We start from the raw sequence: 19194 nt of genomic DNA, 5'->3' as shown, positions 1-19194 counted from the left end.
TTAAAGAATAATAATATAAATTCATTGAAATCATTTTTAATGTTACTTGTATTAGAATGAAACAATGTTAACATCATTCGAAAGAGTTTGACTTGGAAGGTGAGTTTAGTGAGTTTGAGGGTATTTATCGACCCCGTAGTGTTGGCATGGTAACTTACGTGTACACAACTGATCGTAGATTATGTTCAGGTAAATTCATAGGAAGAAGTATACACTGTTAACAGTTAGCCAGTGTACTTTATCTATTTTGTTCAGTTGATGATACACAATGATTTATGAAAATAATATTCCTTAAACAATTTTATTGATGACAAAAAAAATTAAATTCAATTTTTAATATGATTTTTCTAATACTCAAACATTTTAACTTCTAGTTTGAGGAAAATAAAATTATCGATTTTAAAAATTTCTCTTTATCAAATCACTTTTATTATGCTATTCAGATATAAAAAAAAAAGAAACTAGGTGTGGAAAATTATTTTTAGAAAATATAGATTTTATAGGCGCTTATTAATACACTTCCTGAAGAAGTCATTAAATTTGTCGCAAAATTTTGTTTTCAAATTTTTTTTTAAACTTTGTTTTTTTAATTACCTTTTTAATAAATAATTTTTAATTTTCCTTCATTTTTAAACTTTCATTATTAAAATTTTAATTAAAACTTTATTTAAATTCTCGCTTGTATATCAAAATTTTTATCCCCTCTGATTATTTATTATTGTAGTTTTAAAAAAAATTCTCTTTTCCCTAATCTGTGTAATATAAATTTTAAACTTAATTTTAACTATTTTTAACAAATTTTTCAAGTAAAATTTTATTTAGTGGTAATTTACAAAAAGAAAAGTGAGAAAGTTTTAAAACAATATAATTTTATATTAAAAACAAAAAAAAAATCTTATTGCATTTCATAAATAAAGGATTTTTTACTTATTCATTAATAAAATTCAAGACCCCAATTTTTTTTTTTTTTTTTTGGACACAACATGCGATAGAATATTTTATTGATTTATTTCATAATTTTCCGCCAAGTCATTTTAATATTATTATTCTCTTAATGTTGTACGAATTTTCCTAGAATATGAATAATAAATTAATTCTTTAGTATTAATTAAGAATTAAAATATTGTGAATTTTATTTATTTTCTGTATAATCATAGGAACAATTTTGAAAAAACTTGGGGTCGCCTTTTGCTGACAATAATTTTTATTTTTCAAATTAGCATTTAACATGATTTTAAATTTTTAAACGAATTTTTATTTAACAAAATTTTTAGATACTGAATTCTTATTTTACAGAATTTCTCTATAAAATAACTTTTTATTTAAAATTTGTAATTTAAACGAATATTAAATATTTAAAAAATTTATTAATAAAAACAACAGAAAATTCTTTTTACTTTTGTACAATGTTTAAATGAAAATTCGATTAAATTAAGTGAAAAATTAATCTTTCAAAATTGTTTCCATTTTTATTTGCTTGAAATTTAATCAACTTTTAGAATACAGTCAAAATATTTGGTCTTCCAAGTATATTTAACTATCTAAATCTACTTTTTCTCCTCGAAAAAAATTCTGGTTGCTCATTTTTATTTTCTAAAAATGCTATAACTTTCAAACGGTTAAAGTTAAATAATTCTTTATTTTTAAGATGGAAATAGGTACTTTGAAACCCCCTGCTTTGAATTAGTATTTTAATATATTTTTTTAATGAAATATAACCTAAAAAGTAAGAAAAAACACATTTTTTCGTGTTTTTTTTTTTAAATTTAACAAAGATTAACAACAAAGAAAAGAACCAAAAATGTCAACTTTTAAAGAAATAAGAGCAATTAACCTACAAAAATTTCAGAAAAATCGAGTTAATTTTAAAATCCCTTTGCTGATTTTTTTTTATTTTAGGCTTAAAATATTTCAATTTTATTATTAAACAAATTTCTGTAAAAAAAAACATTTAGTGTGGGGAGACTTTTGAGTTAAAGTTAATCGAGCCTCACCGTGTTATACGATTTTTTTATGAAAGTTCTATTAATTTTCTATTAAAAGAAACAACCGAAAATTATTTCCACTTTTATACGACGATTAAATGAAAATTTAATATTAATTTAATATTTAGAAACTATTTTCTTTAAATCTCGGTATGTATAGAAATGTATTTTATTATTATTTACTATATTTATGTTATAATTCTATTTACTATTTATTATAAAAATTTACTGGCCATTTTGCACAGAGTAATGAAACTCAAAATTGTTTACAGAGATGTGTAGGATGTATACAAATTGTAGAGTGAAACGTCCCAAATGTTGCACTAAACACATTTTACATAAGCAATATTTTGGACGTTCCACATTATAAAATTTAGCTACACATCCCTGTGAACAACTTTTGATTCTTACTACCTTGTGCAAAATGTCCGCAGTAAGTGTGACAGAATTATTTAAAAAACTAATTATCTTATTATTAAAAGTATTAAAAAGTATTGGATTTGATAAAATTTCTATAAAATCTAAATCTAAGAATTGAAATTTCAATCAAAAGTTATCAAATACTGATAATTTCTATCCTTTTCTATAGGAAAGTGGAAAATTTAATCAATCTCTATCAAGTATTTGGATAAAATTTCTATTAAAATTAATACCAAATGAAAATGTATTACTTTATTATCAAAAGGTTCTGATTCAAATTCTATCAAAATTTATACGAAGAAAAAATTAATAAGTATTTATCAAATTTTTGTATTAAAATTCAATCAAATTCTATTTGCTGGAAAATCTAATACTTTTCTATTAATTTTTATTTTTTTATTTTCTATCAAATTCTAACCGTTGGAAAATCTAAAAATTTCTTATCAAAAGGTTTGAACGTAACTCAAATCAAATCCTATCCACTGAAAATTTGTTATACTTTTATATTAAACAGTTTTTATTAATATTTTATTAAATTCTATTCGTTTTGGGAAATTAATAGTTTCCTATGAAAAAAAATTTTATCGATACTTAATCCATTCTAGTCATTATATTTTATAAATATAACTAAAATTTTTATTTTTAAGGTTCCGTACCCAACTGACCCTAAAATAATTTTTTAAAATTATTTTCCAACAATTATATTAAATATAATAGTAAGAAGTTATTTTTTATGAACGCGCCGTAATTGATGCACTTACCCTATATGATTCTTGTATTAACATAAATAATAACCTTAGTTTCTTTGAAATTCTTTAAGTCATAAAATAATAATAATAATATTAATTATGAATAATAATAATAATAATAATAATAATTTCAAAGGGTTTCATCTTCCTTTTATTATTTTTTCTTTTTTTTAATGTTTTAATTGTTTTGACATCTATTTGTGATTTTTTAATTTTATTTAATTTTGACAATTGTTTTTAAAAATTAGTGACACCGACAAAATTTTTTTTTTAAATTTTAATAAAAGTCGTATAGGCCAAAACAAAAAAGAAGAGTTTTTATTTTACTTTTCTAAACTGAATAATAATAATAATAATAACGATGACAAAAAAAGAGAATTCAATCTAAAGTCAGGGATTTTTTACTTGACTGTTTTGAATTTTGTCGAAACTGCGCTTTTTTTTGGAAATTTAACCCCTTCGATCTCTTTATTTAAGAGATTGCAAATATTAGTCTTATTTTTTTTCTGCTGATCGTAAGAAATAGTTTGACTCCCCTTCTTTCCCTTTAAGGCCTTTTATAATTTATATAAATAGTCCCTAATCAAAAAACAAAATCTTGTTTAAATTATAAATTTTATATTTTTGATTATTATTATTTTAATTTATATTATATACTTGCAACACTGTTAAAAAAAAATTGTTAATTTAGAACAAATTTGGGTAATAAATCGTCATTCATTTTTTGTTTTAATACCTGAAATAAGCTCTAACTTAAAACTTTTTTTTATACAGTGAAGAAAGATAAGAGTTGCAAGTTTGTCGACTTTTTACTTCATTTGTATATAACTGCTATTAGCAAAATGAATAAATTTCTCCAACAATTAAGTTGATAATTAATAATTTATGCCTTATAGTTAAAATAGTAATAGAAGATTGAGGTCTTTTACAAATAATCAATACATAAGGAAAAGTTATATTTATTTATAGTATAAACAAAGTTTCATTATACTATATACATACGTCTATTATGAAATTATGAATAACAATGTTACATTAACACATTTTACATACATACACACATAAAAATGCTGAATTTTGAATGTTGACAATTTCCAAAAATTCTAATTTTATCTATAAAAATTTTGTTTTTGAATATTCTCTAAACTTTTTGAATAATGTTAAAATTCGGTAAAATATTATCTATAAACTCTATTTAAAATTCATATTAACTTCTGAATTATTTAAAAATTTTATGAAAAATATAATAATTATTAAATATAGATTATTAATATAGTAATTAAAGAAAAATTAATTAAAAATAAAACAGAAAAAAAAATGATTGCAAATGACAAATGTGTTAAGACAGTACAACGAACTTACATTTACATATACAGTGTAATACATCTATAGTAATATTAATAACATTGGCACACAATACACTTATAAGACAATTATATTATCATTTTATAACCCTCATTCTAACAAGGGAACATTATCAGGTGTATCACTCGGAATTGAATGAAATTTGTCAGATCGAAAGATCATCACAATTGATGATTGGCCTTTCTGCCGTATAATTCACAAGAATCAAAATGTCGGTCAAAATTAAAAAAAAAAAAGTAAATTTATTTAGATTAGTTTGAAATTTGTTACTCGGGGATTTTTTAAGGTCGTTGATGTTAGTTTTTCAAAATTCAAAATGGCGAAATATTAAAAAATATAATAGATTTAGATTAGATTTAAATTTTAGGGGAAATTTAGCCCCAACAGAGAATACAAAAGAATTTAACAGAAATGAAATTCAAAAAAAAAAATTGATTAATTCATCATTTTCTATGAAAAAGTAAAAATATTCAATTCTTAATTTTTGCTTCCTACTGGGATAGGTACAAAAAATTATTTTAACTCTTAACTGGCACAATTCCGCATTCGAACGTAAATGGCACAACGGGTCGGCTGGACCCGACGTATTCAAACGTGTATACAGTCGGTATTTAATATTTTTTTGCAATAAAATTTAATCTGAGGTAGTTTATGATGTGTTTTTTTTTAAAATGTAATAAGTTTTACAGGGATTAATTTATTTTAAGTTAGTTAAAAAAATTGTGAAAAAATAAAAATGAAAAATATTTCTTAATTTTTGTTAAGGGATTATGTGGTACAATAATTTATTTCTTACGTTAGATACTACATTAATTATTCTAATTACGAAAAATGTTGGGTCAGCGCACAGCAAGTAATGGCATTGCAAGATCCACGATTATACATTACACATCTGTGAATTCTTCCAGTGCCAAGCCTTGCCAGAACGCTTCTTACGGTGCTGATGATCCTTATTTCCTTGTTTATAATTATTTTAACAATTATTTATATAAAAATAATAATTTTTTCTAGTAATTACATATAGAAAAAAAAAAGAAAAAATGTTTGGAGTACAAAAAAAAAATTAATAACAATAATAGTTAATAAAATAATAATAATAATAGTTATTTAAATTATTATTAAGAATAATAAACTTAAATTTAATAAAAGAACTTTTTTTTGTAAAAGAAATCATTATTCTATTTCGAATAATCATAAGAAAAATAATTATCTTTCCTTAAAAAAATATTCTTATTTGAAACAATAAAATGTAAAAAAAAAATCAAATAACGTATTATTCCTTTTATATTGAGAAAATTTTTACAATTTATATATACCTGGGTACATTAAATTGTGAATTGTATTTTTTTAAAAAATAATTTACTTTTTTTCATAACCGAAAATAAATTGTCGATTCTGTATAAAATTCAAAATAGAAATTTTAAATCCGGTTAATTTTTGTTGTTCTTTTTGAAAAAAAATTTATTCGTTTTTTTTTTATTTTTGTATTTGAAGCAAAAATTTAGTTATAAATTTTTTCAACGTTTTTTTTTTAAAATAGATCTATTTTAAATGACTTTCAACTGTGAAATTGTTAAATTTAGATTTTTTAAACAAATAAAAAAAGTTTAGTTTTTCTTCAATTTTTAAATAATCTTACTGAACTATTAAATTTTTTTTTATAATTTTATACAAAATGAAGTTTGTCATATATTCCATAAAAACAAAAACGAAGGTAATATATATATTTAACCGAATTTAAAATGTCGATTTTTAATTTTACATCGAATTGCTGAAATATATAATTTTTTTTTTCATTCAACTTGATTTAAAAAAAAAATTTTTTACAAAGGTGCCCTCTTGTACAGAAAACCTTAATATTTACAGAAAGTAATTTTGATGATTGGTTTATTCAGAAGTATTGCGGTGAATCTAGAAGTCAACTTCAGAAAGAAACTTCGAGAATTGCTTTGTGAATCTGCAAAATATAATTAAAAATATCTTTTAAATTTAATTGTATTTAATATTTTTAATATTTGAAATTTTTAAATTTTAATCATTGCCATAAATCTAAAAGAAAATTATTTTTTCATTTTTGATAAAAAAAAACAACAAAACTTAATAACAAAATATTTTAAAATAATTAAATTTTATGAAATTAAAATATTTTAAACAGGGGTGTAGCCAGGAAGGGGGGGGGGTTTGGGGGTTCAAACCCTCCTGAAATTTTATCATAGTTATGTCTTTCAATATAAGTTTACGATTTTTAAGGCACAAAACCCCTTCCGAAATTTATTTCTGGCTACGCCCCTGATTTTAAACAATTAAACAGTGGCGTTTATTATTATTATTATTTATTTATTATATAATTCGTAATTTTGCAGCGTTATTAATCTGTAGATATACCTATATATTCATGAATTAATTTTACACTTAAATTTCTATGAAAAAAATTTTAACGGTGAGAGGGATTGAACCCGGGATCTTATGCACTTAAATCAAGAACGCTAACCGACCTACCAGGACGTATGTTTGACAAAATAATTTTTTATCTCTTTAAAGTAGATTCTAAATGTTAAATATAAAGGATAATTCCACGTGGAACAACTTATTAACTGGAGAAAATAAAACATTTTTTAAGAAATGTTACCTCCTTTAATTTTACAATTTTTGATCTAGAGAGTTGAAAAATAAGGCGAATCTAATAGAAATTGATTTTCAGAGTGTTGAAAAAAATAACATTTTTTTAAAAAAATTTTGGATTAAATTTTTTTTAAATAAAAAATATTGAAATTCTAAATTTTGTAGTGAATTTTTTTATTTTTAGTAAAATGATGGATTAAATATTAAAATGATCTATGTACTAGTTAATTTCAAAAAAAACGAAAAAAAAAGTTTTTTCCAAAGTAAATCATTACACGAAGAAAAATGGAAAAACGAATAAAGTAACTTTTACTATATACTTTAAAAGTAAAACCTGAACTATCCGCAGTTTCTGCGCATTTCTGATAATTTTTATTCCAGAAATAATAAATAGTTACTATTTCAGGAATAATTTTTAGTATTACAGGAATAAATTTTACTATTTCAGGAGTAACTTTTAAAGTAATAAAAATTACTTTATTCGTTTTTCCATTTTTCTCGGTGTAACTATTAAATTTTAGATTTTCATTTATTAAAATAATGACCTGTAAATACATATTTAAATATTCTTTGAAATATTATATAAAACATAAATTTTAAAGTGAATTTTTTTACTTTGTTCTTAGTTGTAAAAAAAATTTTTAAGTAAACTTTTTTATTTTCTCTTAAGTTGTAAAAAATTTTAAAGTGAATTTTTTTGTTTGGCCTAAATTGGGTATAACCGTCGGTTACGATTAATAACTCTTCTCGAAAAAACTAAAACGGATTAAAATTTTGGCTAAAAATTAAAAAACGTCAATGAAAATAAATTTACGTAACTTCAATAAAAATTTTGAATTCAAAATTTCATTTAGAAATTAAAAAATCTAGAAAGAAAATTCTTTCAAAAAAAAAATTATTACTAAATTTTTATAACTAAAATTACTGTTATAACTACAATTGTTACAAAACTAAACAGAATGTTGATAAAAATCTTTCTGTATTATTTAAAAAATTTAATAACTCTTAATTTTTATAAATAAAAATATATTAGAATATCAAAAAATAGGTAAATTATTAAATACATAAAAAAAAATTTATAAATTAAATTTTTCAAAATTAGTGTATAATATGGATTAAAAATTTTTGTTATTGTGATATATAATTATTTTTCTCATATTTAATTATTTAATATTATTTTATATTAAATATACGTACCTATAAAATGATAAAGTTAACGAAATTTAGAAATCCTTTCGTAGCACAGTCGCGCTCGAGGTACCACAGTACACTAAACCGAACAGCCGGCAAAGGTCGGTGTCGGTCTGTTGAGCTTGAGCGAACTGGAACGAAGTTCAGCTCGAGTCCTGACGGTTTTAGGATGTGTGTTTTTCATTCGGCAGTAGTTATTAAGCAACTACCACACTAGAAAATGTCTAACGTTTGTGAAGGGTAGTTACTTGTTCAATAATGCGTTTACTGCTAAAAAAAAAAAAACCAAAGTCCTTATGAACTAACAATTAAATTTTAACATTAAAAAAGAAAACCGAATCTGATTTAAGAGAGATTTAGTAAATTTTTTTTTTTGAAACGTTTCTGTAATTATTAAAACTAGATTTTTTCTATTATTTAAAAAAATTTTAATGAAAAATAATAATTTTTGCAAAAATAAATGATTTTTAAACATTTTCGTTGTTGAAATCGACTTTTTCCAAAAAATTGCAAAAACCATAAAAAAATATTAAAACTAGATTTTTTCTAATATTTTAACTTAATTTTAATGGAGAATAATAATTTTTGCAAAAATAAATGATTTTAAAAAATTTTAAATATCGAAATCGACTTTTTCGAAAATTTGCAAAAATGATTAAAACTAGATTTTTCCTATTATTTTAGGAAATATTATAAATTAATTAATTTATAATTATTTATAAAACAATAATAATAATTTACAATAAATATTAAATATTTAAATTTGAATATTTTAATATATTTATTGATTTTATAATAACATTGTAAAGTAATAAAAAAAAAATTTCCAAATTATACAAATGTCCTTTTTCTCAATGAGATTGCCATTTTCAGTTAAAACTAAAAAAACATCTGCCTATACTGTTTAAGTATATATATATATACATATATATATATATAGGGGAGACGGTTATTATACAAATCTATTATCTATATCTACTTCGTTGTCCGGCCAGTAAATACAAAATTAATTGCTTGTATTAATTCAATATTTTTGACATAAAAAAAATTTTCAAAAGTTTATTAATTATTAATATATTGAGAAAATTTTAGTGTTTCTTTAGTCGACTAAAATTTTTTTAAGTCTTATTAATTTATTATTAGATATTAGAAAAAAAAAATTAATAAAACTATGAAAAAAATGAATATCTAGGGGAGATCTATGCAGGTTGAAACAAATTTTGTTTATCGGGAATATTTTTAACCAAACATTAGCAAAAAGTTTTATATGCTATTTAAAAAGTATTGTCCTGGATTAAAAAATTGTTTTCTTTAAAAATAAAAAAATTTATGACTGATTTTTTGAACATGTGATTTTTAATCGAAAAAAAATTTGGTATGCAGATTGAGACACATTCATTTTAGATTGAAACAAAATAAATAAAATAACATTCCAATTGTTTATTTATTTTGTTTTGAAGTCTTAGCCTATAAAGAAAAAAATAAAAACTTAATCTGAAGAAAGAAAATAAAAAAGAAAAAATTTCATCTTGAAGTGTTCTAAAGATAAAGAACAGAAACATTTTAAATCTCATAAGTTTTAGTCAAAATCTGCATCATTAGTCACAACTTTGAGAATAGTGAAATAACTTCGACACTGCGAGTCTCAACCTGCATACCATAACGTGTCTCAACCTGCACACCACGCCGTTATTTTTTTTGACACTATGAAATTGTTTATAGATGAAGTCAGATTTTAAAAATTCAAAATGGCGATTCCAAAATGACGTTCGATTTTGAAAAATTTAATATTTTTCCTCGAAACTTGCTACAGGGGAGTTTTTGGTGTCATAGAATACGAATCTGAAGTCAGATTTTAAAAATTCAAAATGGCGGATTCAAAATGGTAGTCGATTTTTTAAAACTCAATATTTTTTCTCAAAACTGGTTCCTCAGTTGTTTTTGGGGTCGCAGAATGCTAATATGTTGTCAAATTTTGGTTTACTGAAGAACTTCTGTAAGTTGGTCACATTTATTGTTAATTTAAATCTTTCTTTTACATAGATTGAATCAAAGAACTAAAAAATGTACACTGTTAATTACAATGCAGTGGTTCATAAAAGGTTTCAAAGACACTTGGCTAAAAACTATACAAGTGCTCCTTTGCTTTAAAAATTAGCGACTTCTAAAACTCCCAAATAACATAAAATACAAAAAAAATTAAATTTTAAGAAAACGTACCGTAATATTGAATCTGACATTTTGACTTTTAAAATCTGACTTCAGATTCGTATTCAGCGACCCCAAAAATATTCGAGTAACGAGTTTTGAAAAAAAATATTGAGTTATAACATAAATCGACCACCATTTTATATCCGCCATTTTTAATTTTTAAAATCTGACTTCAGATTCGTAATCAGCGACCCCAAAAACCCCCGACTGATGAGTTTTGAGCAAATTAAATCAATTTTTAAAAAAAGACGACCGAAATATTGCATCAGCCATTTTTAATTTTTGAAAACTAACACCGGATTCGTAATCAGCGAATCCAAATTTTATGTTAGATTTTAAATTTAAACAAATTCCGAGCTAATTTGATCAAATTTTGAATTTGTTATCGCCATATTGGATTCGACATTTTGAATTTTTAAAATCCGACATCAAATTTAGATTCAGTGACCCCAAAAACCCCCGAGTAACAAGTTTCAAGCGAATACGATGAAATTAAAAAAAAATTTGTTCGCCATACATGGATCCGCCATTTTGAATGTTGAAAAACTAACATTAAATTTGAATTAAGCGACCCCAAAAATCTTTAAGGAACAAGTTTCTAGCGAATCTGATGAAATTAAAAATTTTTGGTCGCCATACTGGATCCACCATTTTGAAATCTGATTTCGGGATCGGGATTTTTTTCGGATTAATCCAGGATCATCATTGTTGAAAATCCTTGTACAAGATCTTAAACATTTTTCTATCGTGAGTCTTGTGTAATTTTTAATTTAATTTAAGAGCAATTTAATGTAAAAAAAATTAAGAAAAAATAAATTAATTTTAAAAATCCGCAGCCGATTTCATCAATTTAGGCTTAAAATCTTTTACACGGGGAAAAAAAGTATACTTTTAATTCTGTATGAAAGAAATACCAATTGATGCTAATTTTGTGTATAATTGTTAGACTTTTAAAATTAATTTTTAAAACTTTTCAAGACTTTTACGTTAAATATGAAATAAATTATTATACTTATCGAAAAAGTTTTTAAAAATCTTTAAATTAATTTTTAATATTAAAATTGAAAATATTTAACTGGACTAAATTCGGATTATCGAAGAATTGTTGCTGAATTTGTAATTCAAGTTCTAGATTTTTATCGAACTTATTTTGAATTATAATGTTTGAGTAGAAATTTTGACTACAGTGTAAGGTTTTATGAGGTATACTTAACCCAATCAACTTGTAAGATTTCAGACAAAATTTGCATGCTATAAAGTTGTAAGGACATTTTGCTATTTGCTATTGTAAGCTTGCGTACTACGAGATTTGCAAGCTTGCTGAAAACTTACAGATTAATTGGGAAAGAATATTTTCAAACTTTAATAATAATGATAATTGAACTTTAAATTAAGTTTCAGATTGGTAAAGAAAAATTGAGGTCTTTTCAAACTCTCTACTAAGTGCACAATCTTCAACACAATTTTTTTTTTTTTTTTGCTAAACCAGATTTATTAAATAGATTAGCATAAAAGTTAGTTAACTACAAGAATTGTATATAAATATTTCTCGATTAAAGGAATAAACTATTTTTGACTTTGCAAGTTATACTTATTTTAAATGTAGGATTCAACGCATAGCTATATGTAAGCGAGTAAACTATTGATCCGTGCAGTCACGCGATTCTATCATCAGACGACATTAAAATTTTTCCCGTAGGCTCAAAATATTTAAAACTAGATTTTCTATTTTTTTTATATATATAAACGGAAAATGAAAATAAACTTTTCCCTATTATCAATCAGTAAAAAAAACATTTTTTTATATATCATATTCTTATAAAACATAGTTGGGGCTGTGATTTAAGAAGCGTTTAGTAATACTTTGTTTTAGAAAATGTTTTTTTTTAAAATTATACAACGACCATATTATACGTACTTTAAACATTTTTAAATTAAGATATTTTATAAATTTATTATTTATCTTATAGGTTTAGATCAGCTAACTAACATCTGTAAATCTAAAATTATTAAATATTGATCTAACGGAGTTAAAATTAGACGAAAAAATTTCCGAATTCAGTTGGTTCAAATTTGGAAATATGTATAATTAAAATCCCCTCCAATTCTCTTAATTCTTCAATTGTTTAATTAATTAATATTAAAAAATAAATAGTTATACTTGAGTTATCATTTCTTCCTTAGCTTTGGAAGATGTACATGGTACGTTGGTCCTCTCGGAAGAGGCGCTCCATAAATAATGAGAAAAGTCAACAATGTGGGTTGAATTAGTTCAAAAATTTATAATATCCATACAAAACATCTATTTTTATTATTGCTTTCATTTTTGACGATTGTAAAATAAAATATAAACGAACTTCGTACTTGGATGATTTAACTTCTCCTTTAGATGATACAACAACTCCTGATAGCTTCACAAGTTCTAATGATTTTACCTCCTTCTCAGATAATAAAACTTCTTCAAATGATACAACAACTTCTAATAGCATTACAAATTCGAATAAGTTTACTTCTTCCACGAATGGTTTTTCTTCTCTTTTAGATGGTACATACAACAATTCTCAATAGCATCACAAGTTTTAATGACTTTACTCCCTCTTGGAATGATTTAACTTCTTCCATATAGATGGTACAACTTCTAATAGCGTTACTCTAATAATTTTACTCCTTTCTCGGATAATTTAACTTCTTTAAATTTTAACAACACCTGATTCTAATATTCCATTTTTAGATATGAATTTACACTTCTTCAGTTAATTCTTTGTCATTTTTTTTTTCAAATCTTTAGTAAATGTATCACAGCTAAATGTTCACAAAAAGATGCGTCTCAAAAAATTGAAAAATTATGGAAAAATATTTAGAGGTATAAAAATATTTCTTTCTTAAATATTACCAACTAATTATATAAAAAAATGTAATGGAAAATTAAATTTAGCTTAATAGATTAAATTCAAATATGCAATTACTGTTTATGAATTTAATTTATATTTTCTTTGAAATATTCTTTTTTTTGTGTTATAAGAAAGGATATTTTAGTACAAAAGCTTCCAAATGCGTAATATTCTATATACATTTGAACCTAAAATCGATCCATCATGACCGTAGTAACGTGTAACAAAGGAAGGAATATTGAATTGTATTTCATGTGCCTCAAGTTGTTCCGAGGTTTTTTTTTTTAAACATTAATTACTGTACAATTGTCGTTTATTTACTTGATATTTTTTACAAATTTCAAAATGTCACGAATTTCTAGTAGAACTGGTCTATTTGCTAGTTGCATGGAGAGCGCTTGTAATTCTACTTCAAAAGTATGTATTTAAATTCTAATAATGACATTTTAATATCACTTTCATATTGTAAATAATGGTATTTAGGAATTATTAAAAAATAACAGGTCATACTGTAAATTTCCACATAGGTGACCATGTAGGAATCAATGTATCTTCTCATGTAGGATATAGAATCCATTAAAAAAATTATATAGAATTCTTGGACAGGAATTAATGAAAGAGCTTATCTTTGGATTCTACATTAGAATTTATGTAGGAATTTACATGGAATACAATGAAGAAAACTTTATTAAATCTTATGTAAATTCTAACCTACATTTCTATGTGGATTCCAGTGATAATTCCTACGTGAATTCCTTTATTAATTCATATCCGAAAATCTTCTTCGATTAGCGATTTTATCCTTTATCCTAGGATGAATCTGATATTTATCCTAGGATAAAGGATAAGGTTAGTTTCCTTCTTCCAATGAATATACGGGAAAAATATGTGACGCTTCACGAGAGAAGGGAATCCCCGAAATAACATTAGGCTTAGTTTTCATGTACAGTGCACGGAAAACTGAACCTAATGTTACTTCGGGGGATTCCCTTCTCTCGTGAAGCGTCACATATCTTGTGCAAAGGTTGCAATTTTGGAACTCACCTTGATTGTATTTGGAAGTAGTTAAATTAGCGTTGTTCATCATTTTAATTTTCGTGAGATTTGCTTCAACGGAATCTGAAAAGTTTATGAAATAAAAAAGGATGATGGAAAAGGAGATTCTGATCATCTGAGCAGAAAGGTAACTCATTACCTAGAGTCGTAGATTCATATTCAAGAAAATAAGAGAGTTGGAACATCTTCATTATCTTCTATAATCAGCTGTCCGGAAACAATGCTGATTATATAATGGAAAAGGGAAATGGAAATAAGGGAAATTACCAAAATTTATTAATTTAATATAAATTTTGTTTAAAACTTATAGAACTCAGGTAATCCAAATGATTGGTAATCAATAGAATCACTCACAAACAACGTGTTAATATTGATGATCAAAGAAACAACTCAATAACTCGTGGGATCAGCAAAGTAGAAAATATCGACTATTGGTATCGGACAGGATCATGAGCGAGTGGTATGAAACTTACCACTGCACTGAGATGTAGCTGAAGATCACGAGAGACTTTAGTAGGCATAAATACTACAGACCTGAGTCGTTCTTCCTGATCTAGCTATACACTGAAAAACTGTTGAGGAAGATGTTTACTCTCTAAATTTTAATTAGTGAAAATTCGCGGATTACTAACGAATAGTCGTTACTTTAATCAGCCCAGAGTATGCAGCTACGAATAAGCGAATAGTCGCTAATTCTTTAGAGAGTAGCTAAAACAACTAGATAAGTTCTTTCTAATCTCATAAATACACGTGTTCTATTAATTCCTGTTACCTGAATCATTGAATGTGTTATGTGATTATTTGGTTGGATCTCACTTTGGTCAGCGTTGGATTCGAAAAACAAAATATTATTTTGTGTATCGATTGGATTATGTTTTAATAAATGATTATATTCAAGGATTTGTTATAATGCATATAATATTTTTTCGACTAAAATACTTGTTATATATATTACTACTATATAAATATTTTAATGATTTTAACGATAGTAATGAAGGAAGAATTTTTTTTCAGGTTATAGAGTTGACTGGATATACAAAACCAGCGTCTTTTATAATACGTCCTTTGGACAGTCTTCTTAATCCATACCCTCAACGTTGTTCAATTCTTTGTAATCATCCAACGAGCTATAGAAATAAAAAAATTATAACAAAAGCCAAGGAATCATGGGTATGTTCATCATTAATAATTTAAAACAATTTTTACAGAAGCAGTCACAGTATCGTCGGAAATTTCCGATAGCAGGAGTACTATCCAAAAAACACACCTGTCTTTAATTCAGAAATAAAAAAAAAAATTATCCCTTTGATTTTTTATTGAACTTTAATTTTTTAAAGGTGATTGAGGGTAAAATGATGTTACCTTGTTCAGAAATTAATAAAATTTACGACAGTGAAGTGACAGGATGCAAATTGAAGAATCAAGAAGGAAGTTTTTATAATGATAACAAGCGGAACATTCGAACATTTAAATCTAGAGAAAATGATAAAAACAGCAAAACAGATTTGCAGTTCGAACTTACAACACCTAGATCAGTGAATTTGGTAGATAGAGATCTTGAAAAGTCTTCCCAACTGTACGGCCGTACAGTTCTAGTATTGGACTTAAGAACTGACTTACAAAATGAAGTAATAATGTTCTTTTTACGATTTACAAACAGAAAATTATCGTTTGACCAGATATTACAGTAATCTTGAAATATATTTATTTGCCCAGGAATCTAACACTCTGAATTGGCAAACAGTTCCATTAGAATCACAATCGGGATCAAAGAAAAGTGACATTCAAGTTGAGAATCAAATTTTATCACGTCTTTCCTCAGAAACAGCTTTGTCTCAAAGAAGTTCATCACAGGCATCAAATATTGAGATAAACAATTTGGTAAGTAATTAATACAATTTGTGTTACATTGTTACAGACCACCTCAGGGACAATTTCAGAATATTTTTAAAACGTTCAATGTCCTAGGACACTTTGGAACGTTCTAAAGTCATCCTAAAGACGTCTTTGTGCTTAACTAATCCAATGGTGTAAATAAAATATACCAATGTCTATAAATCATTTAATAACTTGCAGAGTTCAATTCCTAAGGCTGATGGAGTAGAAAATGAAATGACAAAATTTCCCGTACAGCGCAAGGGTAAAACAATTAGAAAAGGAAAATGTAGACGTAGTTCTGCTCATGGACATCTCACTGAAGTTCGCGAACCACCTGAACCAAATGAAACACAAGTATCACAAATTGATGATACTTTTTTAAAAGATACGTAAGTTAACATTTGAAGAGGTTTTAATAACTTTACTTATTTCGACATAATTTTTACAGAATACAACCATCCGATGACAATGTAAGAGTAGTACCTGATCGTTTACCAAAATCATCTTTTCAATCTGCTGTGGCCTCTAGTTTTATATCCCTAAAAGTATTGAAATATTTAAGCCGAGCGCTTGATAGAGAAACTATTGAAGAAGAATTTTCAATCAAGGTATTTAATTAGTTATTAATATTTAATTTTTTTTCAATCTAGTTTAAAATTTAAAAAAAATTCAAATTTAGAAACAATCCTGAACATTTAAGTATAATATAAATTTCTTGTTAACAGAAACAAATAGTTCTACAAGAAGCGTTACGAGTAACAAGCAATTTATTTATAAGTGTTCGAGGAGCTTGTCAGAATTTTGTACAACCTCAAAGAAAAGAAGTATTCAAATTATATTCTCGTCAAAGTGCAAGATTTGAGATATTGGACAAACAATCTTTAATCGGTAAGTAATTTCAATAGTTGTAATTTTTTTTTATATTTCTAATTACTAATCCAAAACAGTATAAACAATGCAATAATATCGTCTTCTTAATACCATTGATAGCTTTAAAATATTTAGAATTGCACAATATTAAAGCCGTAGCAACTGATGATGAGACACAAAACAAATATCTCACTATTAGAAAAACTGATTCAACTCATTGAAAAGTCGATAGAGATAGAAAAAGTTTTTTTTTTTATCCCGTCTTTTCATTTCCAACAGTGTTCCATTTGACTCCTGCATCGTACAACTAGAAATGGTATATATTGGTAATTATTAATCCCATTTTAAAAGTTTTCATTTGCTTTAGGTATGACACCATTGGATTACCTTGGAAAACATGTATTTGTTAGTGAAGGAAGAAAATTAATATTTAGTCGTGTACTAAGTAAATATTGCAATAAATCATTAAATGAAGATCGCTATATTCTTCCAAACGATATTTTCTCCGCTTTAGAAGAAATAATAGGAAAATCTTTAAGCGATAATCAAGAAAAACATTTAGAAAATGTTGTTGGAAAAATTTCAGTTCCATTGGATTTTAGAAAATGGTGTGGAGTTTGTGCAATAGTTGAACGATTACTTTGTAATCTTCCAACTAAAGAATTAGATCCACCAATGTGGATTGAGAAAGCTGACTTCGAATGTCTTGATCAATTATTTGATGATAACAGTATTAATTCAAGCCTTTTGAATTTATTAAATCTTATTCGAGATCGATAAACAAATTTCGTTTTATTTCTTATTGAATAAAAAAAATCATGTAAATAAAATATTTTAATTTAAATTACTCTCTTTTTTATTTTCTGTTATAGATTTTTATATGTGTAATTAGAAATTTTAGTCGACTTTGTTTTAACAGGTGTATACGTCCCTGGATGTATAATGGCGGTGTTTGACGTCACGTGATAATTTTCTCGCCGGTAGAAATCGACAAGTTTACTCTCATTCCGAGCTTTCAAGTATAAGGGCAGAGAAACATAAGTATTTTCCTAATATTAAGACCAGAATGAAGAGCAGTTGGATACGACCTAGTCGCTTTACAACGCAATTCATCACTGGACATGGCAACTTTAAGACTTTCAAAAACAGATTCAAAATTATAACACAAAAACAACATAATTATAGTTCTGGTGAGCTAGACTCACCAGAGCACGTATTAAATGCAGAACAAAGCTTAAAAACAGAAAATGCTCTAGAAGCCTTAGAGGAAGATGTATAATATATATTTATTTATATCTATAACTAATATCGCAGGGAACTTATTATTTGGGTTCGCCCAACATCGCCCCCCTCAATTTTGACTTGTAAAGAAATAGTCTCAATTTTTATTAATTATTATCGTAATATTTTATTATACTGCCCACCTGCAGTCGATTGACGTCCGCGGAATTATTTAAATAAAATTATTAATCTAAACCTCTGGCAGTTTTGAACCCGGCTGCTCCGTTATCGACTTATGGAAAATGTCAAGGAAAACAGAAAATAATGTTTTAACTTTTACTCTGACAATTTCGATAATTTAGGATTGAAAAATGTAGTAGCATCCCTTTGATAAAATTTTAATTGTAGTTTAGTCAAAATTATCCAACATTCTTAATATTAAAAATAAACAAAATTAAATTCTTATTTCCACTACAATCTATATTAAATATATTTAAAACAACTTTTTAAAATGCATAATTTACAATTAACCTCAATTTTTTTTACTATTAAACTCACGCATACATACGTACTCACATACATACATACACAAACGCTAAATTCTTACTATATATAATTAATTGCACTCGGTGTTAATAACTGCTTTTTTTACTACTACTAAATAACTTATTTTTTTTTTTCAAATAAAAACTGATAAACTTTGTAAGCACTGAGATCTTTAACAACGCCATAAAA

The 19194-nt window shown here is 25.1% G+C and overlaps 1 protein-coding gene and 1 long non-coding RNA gene across 4 annotated transcripts in view; one reads left to right on the top strand and one right to left on the bottom strand.

Moving 5' to 3' along the window:
- LOC127276900 (uncharacterized) overlaps window positions 1–8608 on the bottom strand; it is a 13161-nt gene extending 4553 nt beyond the window's left edge. The window contains exons 1-2 of the long non-coding RNA XR_007842277.1: window positions 8339–8608; window positions 6384–6476 (exon numbers count right to left, since the gene is read on the bottom strand). This is a non-coding gene — a long non-coding RNA (uncharacterized LOC127276900). The remainder of the gene's footprint in view (window positions 1–6383; window positions 6477–8338) is intronic.
- LOC127276899 (uncharacterized) lies at window positions 2370–19194 on the top strand. Of its 3 annotated transcripts, none has more exons than XM_051297593.1 (9): window positions 2370–2418; window positions 15505–15660; window positions 15828–16118; window positions 16207–16371; window positions 16567–16757; window positions 16817–16976; window positions 17094–17256; window positions 17606–18058; window positions 18158–19194. In XM_051297593.1, the coding sequence occupies exons 1-8, from the start codon at window positions 2410–2412 to the stop codon at window positions 18016–18018; spliced, it is 1548 nt and encodes a 515-aa protein (XP_051153550.1). In that variant the 5' UTR covers window positions 2370–2409; the 3' UTR covers window positions 18019–18058; window positions 18158–19194. The 3 variants fall into 3 exon arrangements, with proteins under 3 accessions (XP_051153550.1, XP_051153551.1, XP_051153548.1); XM_051297594.1 differs by lacking the exon at window positions 2370–2418 and adding an exon at window positions 2599–2718; XM_051297591.1 differs by lacking the exon at window positions 2370–2418 and having other exon boundaries at window positions 13442–15660.

The sequence above is a fragment of the Leptopilina boulardi genome, unplaced genomic scaffold (genome assembly GCF_019393585.1).
Source record: "Leptopilina boulardi isolate dan_hultmark-lab unplaced genomic scaffold, ZJU_Lbou_2.1 LbouV2_155, whole genome shotgun sequence".
Taxonomy (NCBI): Eukaryota; Metazoa; Arthropoda; class Insecta; order Hymenoptera; family Figitidae; genus Leptopilina; species Leptopilina boulardi.
Note: the sequence above shows the minus strand (reverse complement) of the source record. Positions and strands in the feature narration are given on the sequence as shown.